General features: G+C 43.7%; 1 protein-coding gene across 1 annotated transcript; it reads right to left on the bottom strand.

The window, feature by feature from the left end:
* Window positions 1-439: 439 nt before the first annotated feature.
* LOC137237105 (uncharacterized) lies at window positions 440-7,054 on the bottom strand. The gene is made up of 2 exons (XM_067760362.1): window positions 6,761-7,054; window positions 440-6,060 (listed from the first exon to the last, which is right to left on the bottom strand). Exon 2 carries the CDS (start codon window positions 3,699-3,701, stop codon window positions 606-608), a length of 3,096 nt encoding a protein of 1,031 aa, XP_067616463.1. The 5' UTR covers window positions 3,702-6,060; window positions 6,761-7,054; the 3' UTR covers window positions 440-605.
* Between the last annotated feature and the right edge of the window lie 606 nt (window positions 7,055-7,660).

Genomic DNA, 7,660 nt, shown 5'->3' with positions numbered 1-7,660 from the left:
TGTTTCCTTCTCATACACATCATACTTGTAAACCTGTACTATGGACATGACGACAGATGGTATCACCAAAACATCAAGTGTTCTCAGCTCTCTCAATACTGCGAGGACGTTGCGCAATGATATCAATAGCAGCGATGGGCAAAATGGCTCGTATGAGCCTTTTGCTCATACGGGCACGCTTTGCACATTTAAGTGCTAGGTGAGGGACGACCAAGCAGGTATGTGGGGCGAAGAACACAGGAAGAGAATAATATATAAAGCAGGCGTAGGCAGATTTGTAAATGCAAGTGTATAGGTAAGTGAGAGCGCATTGATCGCGCGAACCAATTGGTTTTCATGTCAGTCACTGATGACCTGTGTTTCTTTCGCACCCAACGGAAAATAATCTCACCTCAATGATTCCAATAAAACAAATAAAAAATAAAAAATCAATCACCACTTTTTTGTGTTTATGCAAAATCCAAATTTAATCTGACAGTCCCCGCCAGGGCTCCCAGACCTTTTTTTCTTTATTAAAATTGGAGGTTACCAGATCTATCATATGATAAATGTTTCCTAGATACTAAACACTCCCGCCCAAAACCTACGGTTTTCCAGCGACATTCTTATTTGGTTAAACACCCTTCAGCGACATCAACAGGCAGAATGCAAATTTTTTGTACTGGCTTTCTAAGTGTATTCGCTGCTGTCTGAATGGTTACTGATCGTACATGACTGTCCTCGCTTGGATGGAGATGGATTATGCGTCCCATGGCCCATTGAGCAGGCGGGAAATTTTCGCTCCTTATGAGAACTAGCTGGCCCAGCTGCACCCTTTCAGACGATCTGCGCCATTTTTTGCGCTCTTGGAGTGTTGCCAGATACTCATTGTGCCACCGCTCCCAAAAGGTTTTCACCATTCGCTGTCGCTCTTGCCACAACTGCACTCCTCTAGAGGATGATTTCTCGGGCACCGAAAAAGGTAGGGGAAGAACAAGCGGCTCCCCCTTCAAAAAATGACCAGGCGTCAGTGCCTGTAGATCGTCAGGATCATCACTTAATGGATGTAATGGTCGAGAGTTGAGTATCGCTTCCACTTGAGCAAGTAGTAATCGCAATTGCTCAAAAGGCAGCACTCTGAGTCCAATGACGCGAACTAGGTGGTGCTTCATCGATTTCACAGCGGCTTCATATATTCCTCCTTGGTGAGGCGCTGCTGGTGTCATGAATCGCCACTCCGTTTCCTTCGATGATAACTGCTGGAAAACGTCTTCTTTGTGCCATCTGTTCATTGCCCTTTTGATCTCTTTTGCTGCTCCTACAAACGCTGTGCCATTGTCGCTGTAAATTCGTTCACAACGGCCGCGGTGGGAAACAAATCGCTCGTAGCAGGCTATGAATGCAATCGTGGTTAAGTCGGTAACCACGTCTAAATGCACCGCTCTTGTCTTCAAGCATACGAACACGGCGATCCACACCTTTTGCCTAACAATTTGCTTGCCTTCTCTGTCTATCATTTTGATGTCTACAGGTCCTGCATAATCTACGCCAACATGCAGGAATGCCTTGCCTGGAGTAACGCGATCAGATGGTAAGTCCGCCATGATTTGGGCTTCGACTCGATGGTTATGGCGTACACAAGCCAAGCATTTGTGCAAATAATTTCGCAGTGAACTACGCAGCCGTGGGATCCAGTACGTTTGACGTATGAACTGCATCATGTCTTGCACTCCTCCATGCTTCGTTTCACGATGTGCATGATCCATAATAGGCCATGCTAACCTTGAACCATCGGGAATAATGACTGGATGACGCGTACTCTCATCCAAGTGGGCATTTTTCAATCGTCCGTGCACCCTTAGCAACCCGTCTTTTAGCTCTGGTTTGAGAGACTCAATCCTACTTTTATTTGGAATGCTTTTTCCAGATTCTAGGCATACGATCTCCATTTTATAATACTTCTTCTGTTCCTGACTAAGCAAGAGCCACATGGCTTTTGTTCTATGATGGTTTGCAAGTGATACATTTATACTTTCCGCCCTCTTCTTCTTTGCCCGCGTCGAACCTGTTTTTAAATTTGATACAAATCTGTACACGTAGCCAATGATATTGACGGCTTTCTCCAATCTATGGACGTACTCTATCAAGTCTATCCTGTCCTTTGTTGTTTTCGTTGTAATGGCCAACTGTTCCTCCACTTCCGCTGCCACACAGGCCTTAAATTCAACTTCTGCCTCCCCCGCTGTGTTTGTCACAAACACATTGTCTGGCCACTGATTCAAACTCTGACTAAGCCATGTCGGACCGTGTACCCATAAGCTACTTTGGATGATTTCCGAAGGCTTCATGCCCCGACTCAGCAAGTCAGCTGTATTATCTTTGTTATTGATGTACCTCCACCTTTTCACATCACTGTTGGTCTGTATCGATGCAACACGTTTTGCTACAAACGTCTTTAGACTTCGGGGAATTTTGCCAATCCAGTGAAGAACTACCTGGGAATCGGTCCACAGTGTGTAGCTTACGTTTGCGTACTCCATCGCTCTCCTGACGTAAACCAATAACCGTGATAACAACTCTGCAGCTGCCAACTCCAACCTTGGAACTGAAACGGTCTTCATAGGAGCAACGCGTGACTTGGACACCAAAAGCGTACTCTTTATCTCCGTGTCGTCATTTTCAACCCGCCCATAGATGGCTGCACCATATGCTACAGTTGACGCATCTGAGAACCCATGTAACTCCACCTTTCGCCCATCCCCTGTGCCAATCCACCTCTCTAGTGCAAACTCTTCCAGATGTTTTATACCTTCCCAGTATACACGGAAGCCGTCTTCTATATATTTGGGTACGGGCTCGTCCCATTCGACGCCGAGACGCCACAAGTCTTGTATGATGATCTTTCCCAGAATTGTCACAGGAGATATAAATCCATTTGGGTCATAGAGCTGTGCAATGCAGCCTAAAATCTTTCTCTTGGTCACCAATCCCTGAACTTCTGGTGTCTTTACAACAAACGAGAACACATCTCGGCTGATCTTCCACTTTAATCCTAGCACCGAAGTTTTTTCGTCATCCATGAATATGTTTGCTTTTTCTTCCTCCGACCGCATCTCTTTTATAAGTCTGCTTGAGTTTGACTTCCACTTCTTCATTTCAAATCCTCCTCCAGCTAATACATGCTCCACTTCTTTTGCCATCACTATAGCTTGGCCTTCGTTTTGCGCCCCAGTTATACAATCATCCATGTATAAGTCACCTTCGATGATCCTTGATGCCTCTGGGAACTCTTTGCACGCATCCCTAGCCCACTGCACCACTGCCCGCACTGCATTAAAGGCGGAGGAGGTCATTCCGTATGTAACCACCTTCAACCAGTATTCTTTCATAGGTACGTCGTCGTGTTCTCTCCAAAAAATCCGTTGTAAATCCCATTGATCTTTACTAACTAGGACCTGTCGGAACATCATTTTTATGTCGCCTATGACCCCAACCTTGTGCCTTCGGAATCTCATAATTATTTCAGCCAAATCCCGTTGGAGCTTTTCTCCTAGCATTTGCACCTCGTTGAGGGAAATGCCTCTGTCCGTACGGCAGCTAGCATCGAATACTACCCTGAATTTTTTAGTAACGCAGTGATGAGGAATGTGATAAATCATTTTTCCTGGCGCAGCGTCATCAGAGACCAACTGCATGTGTCCTAACTGCTCGTACTCCCTCATAAAATCTATATACTGCTGCTTGACTTAATCTTTTCTCTAGAGCCAGGAACCGACGCAACGCAGCCTGTCTGGAGCTTCCAATATCGTCTATGTTTGGTTTTAGCGGTATGACAACGGTGAATCTTCCAGTAATATCCCTAGAATACGTGCTTAGAAATAGTTCTTCGACGTATTGTTCTTCCTCGGTTCGCTTTGGAAAACTTCTAACTTCGTCCAGCTTTCAAAATCGTTTCACCAATTCACCCAGGTCTTGCACTCCCGTACAATGTATATAAGACCCTTCTTGTACCATATCTTCACTAGTGTGGGTCACCTGGGATCCACATACGACCACTCCTAAGCAAGCCTGAAGTAATGCCATCCCCTCGTGCCTGCTAGGCAGCGTCGCAATGAGAATCTTCGCAAATACTTTAACGTTAAGGACTACCTGCACCTTGCTTGGCTTCCAATATTCCGGATCAGCTAGTGGACTCGACGAATCCCCTAAGGGCTCAGCTTCACCCAAAACTTCCGGCAGCATAGGTTCCCAATTGTTGTATTTCGGTTATATCCAGAACTCTTCTTCGATACAGGTCGTGGAGTGGAACCACGGCTTTACTTTCATGACCACACGCCGACTAACCCCGAATGATTTCCCATACATACCAACCATCTTATGGCTAGTTGGCGAAACAGGGAACTTATGTTGGACATAGAGACTAGACGCAATTAAATTCGGTTGCGCCCCACAATCTAGTAAAGCCCTAACTGGCCCAAAGCATTGACCAATCACCTCCAACCTAATCATTATCGTTGGCAGCAGCGCATTTTTCTTATCTTTCCTAAAGTCAAAGGCACCGCCATAATTCTCATACAAGTTTATTTCCATTCCCTTGTTCTCATTACAATTGTTTACTTTTTCTGAAAATAGTTTGCGTTTTTTAATCAGTTGCTCTCGTTTATCCAGTAGGCTTAACTCTTTGTCCACCTTTTTAATCTCTTCGTCAATGGCATCGCTTCCTCCTACATGAACATACTGTGCTGTATAAATACGATCACCAGTAGAATTTCTCTGTCTCTTCCCTGGACGCCGTTCTGTACCATTTCTGAAATTTTGCCGGCTACTCCTGCCTGATTCCTTGATCACGAGGGCCTGTTTGGAAATCTCCTTCATTGGACATAAAAGACTGTTATATTTCATTTGACCCGGGCAGCGTACGCATGAACCTTTGAAAACAATTATCAGCACCATGACCCCGCTTGAAGCAGTTACGGCAAAGACTATTCCTATTGATCAACTCCTCTCTTGCGCGCAGGTTCAGTGCCTTGAATTCATCGCAAGACCATAGCGCATGATGGCGTTTGCATGCCACACATTGACCTAATTGCCTTTCCATATTGCCACTTGAATCTTGACCACGCTTTACCCTATCACCGTTGCCCATCTCTCTTTTATTGTTCGGTGCTGCACGCCTGTCAGGTGTACGCTTGCAATGCATATCAGCCACATTTGCCAAAGCTGCCGCTTGACGATCTAAAAATTCTAGCATCTGCTTGATAGTGGGTGTCTCCGTCTGTCGTTGGAGCTCCCACTGCTTCCCGGTCTCAGAATCTAAACGCTCGTGAAGAAGATGAACCACCATCATGTCCCAACCTTCAACCGGGTTGCCCTGAGCACGTAGTTGGCGTAGTACTTCATGGGTAACATTCGGCATGCGCTGTAAATCAATTGGACGCGGAGCACCCTCAATAGCAGGAAGTCTTAACAGTTGCCTCAAATGCTCCCGACAAATAGGTTACTTCCTATCGTACAACTGCTTAAGCCTATCCCATGCTTCCATATAATTATCATCGGTCAGCTGCCATTCACCTAAGGTACGTGCCGCTTTTCCCACGAGAGATTTCTTTAAGTACGAAAATTTGAACGCTGACGAAACGTTCTCATTGTTGTGAATAGCTGCTACGAATCTATTACGAAATCCTGACCATTTGGTCAGTGTTCCGTCGAAATCCCCCCACGTATTCTTCATATCGTGCTGGCGGTACGGTAGGTTCACTTGCACTGCTAATGGGGGTTGTGTCATTTGTGCCATCATCGGCGCAGGAGCGAGTTCCTTTATTTTAGCTGCTAATGCCGCTTGTGCAGCAAAATAGCTTGTTTCAACTACTGCCGCAACATCATCATACGTATTGGCTTTCTTTGCATCCCGCTCCATTTGCTTTTGATGCGCATTGACAAATCGTTCATAGTATATTTCTAATTTTTCAGCTCGAACCTTCACCTGCTCCAAGGTCGCCTCTGAAAACTCTGCAGCCCTGGTATATTCTTCAATTCGCGATATAGACTTGCGAATGCTTTCTAGCACACCCGCCATTTTGCCTGAAAGTCGAGAAAAAAGGTATAAATAATCGAGATTAATTTTATTTAAATTTACTTCAGTAATTTCACTTAAGTCTCGGCCGCAATATTCAAACCACTCCACCTTACTTTATTCGAAGCATAAGCCGAACGACTCACTATACATTGGCACTTTTGTCACCTGTGTATATGTATACATGTGTTCAACCCCACATGCCCAAACCATTCTTTCTCATTTACATAATGTCCAAGTAATCTTACTACTATATTGGATTCTTTCTCTTTAACCCCCCAAAGGGATCTTTCCCAAATGTCCGGCTGAATCAATGTCAACATCGGGCTCCTTCTCTTTTGCCCGAAAGCATCTTTCACATTTGTCCAGTTGAATCTATGTCAACATCGGACTCTTTCTCTCTTGCTCGAAAGCATCTTTCACATTTGTCCAGTTGAATCTATGTCAACATCGGACTCTTTCTCTCTTGCTCGAAAGCATCTTTCACATTTGTCCAGTTGAATCTATGTCAACATCGGACTCTTTCTCTTTTGTCGTTAAATTAAATTTTCCAAACGCTTCAAGAACTTTCTCGAAACTACACACATACGCAAAGTTCTTATGGGCTATGTATGTACTCTGTCAAGAGAACTTCACCTTCATACCCCCATAGATCACATAGAGAACGGGTGAATCATCCTGCATCCAGCCTTGCACATGTATACTTACAAAAAAACAGCTCCCAATCCACGATCCAGACGAACCTGCATACACTTGAATGTAATTGTGTACACAAAAGCCAACAGCGAAATCACACAATGCACTCCTGATGTTTAAGCTTATTCAGTCCTCGTTTGCTTCGCGATTACAATCCGGCTCTACATGGACCAATGTTTCTTTCGCACCCAACGGAAAATAATCTCACCTCAATGATTCCAATAAAACAAATAAAAAATAAAAAATCAATCACCACTTTTTTGTGTTTATGCAAAATCCAAATTCAATCTGACAGTCCCCGCCAGGGCTGCCAGACCTTTTTTTTTCTTTATTAAAATTGGGGGCTACCAGATCTATCATATGATAAATGTTTCCTAGATACTAAGCAGATACTAAACAACCTGATACGAAACATTTATTCTCTCTCAATTAGTTTCCAGGAATGGGTCTTGAAGTTCATTCGATTGTAAACAAAAGTTCATTCGATTCCAAGAATGGGTCTTGAAATTCATTCGATTGTAAACAAAAGTTCACTCGTTTCCAAGAATGGGTCTTGAGCATCAGATGGCTATAGAGTTGCCTAAACTACCAAAAAAAAAAACTCCAGGAAATCCGTTCGGTTTCATTATTTTCAAAAATCACAGCAAGTAAGGTGATAAAAACTTAATAAAATTTATAAAAAAGGCAAAGTTTTGTAGAAACATTTTGTGGTGGATAAGTGAAAAAATATGAAATAATATATTTCGATTGCGTTGTTTTGCTTTGTTGCGCTGGCACTGCAATAAGATAACCATGAACGGCTGCGCCAAAATGTTTATGTACATACATATGTATGTATATCCACATATACAATAAAAAACGCAAACAATTTATAAGAAATGACGAAACTAGATCACTTGGTGAAGTATCCGC

This window comes from Eurosta solidaginis, chromosome 1 (assembly GCF_040869045.1).
Source record: "Eurosta solidaginis isolate ZX-2024a chromosome 1, ASM4086904v1, whole genome shotgun sequence".
Taxonomy (NCBI): domain Eukaryota; kingdom Metazoa; phylum Arthropoda; class Insecta; order Diptera; family Tephritidae; genus Eurosta; species Eurosta solidaginis.
This window is presented reverse-complemented; position numbering and strand designations above follow the sequence as displayed.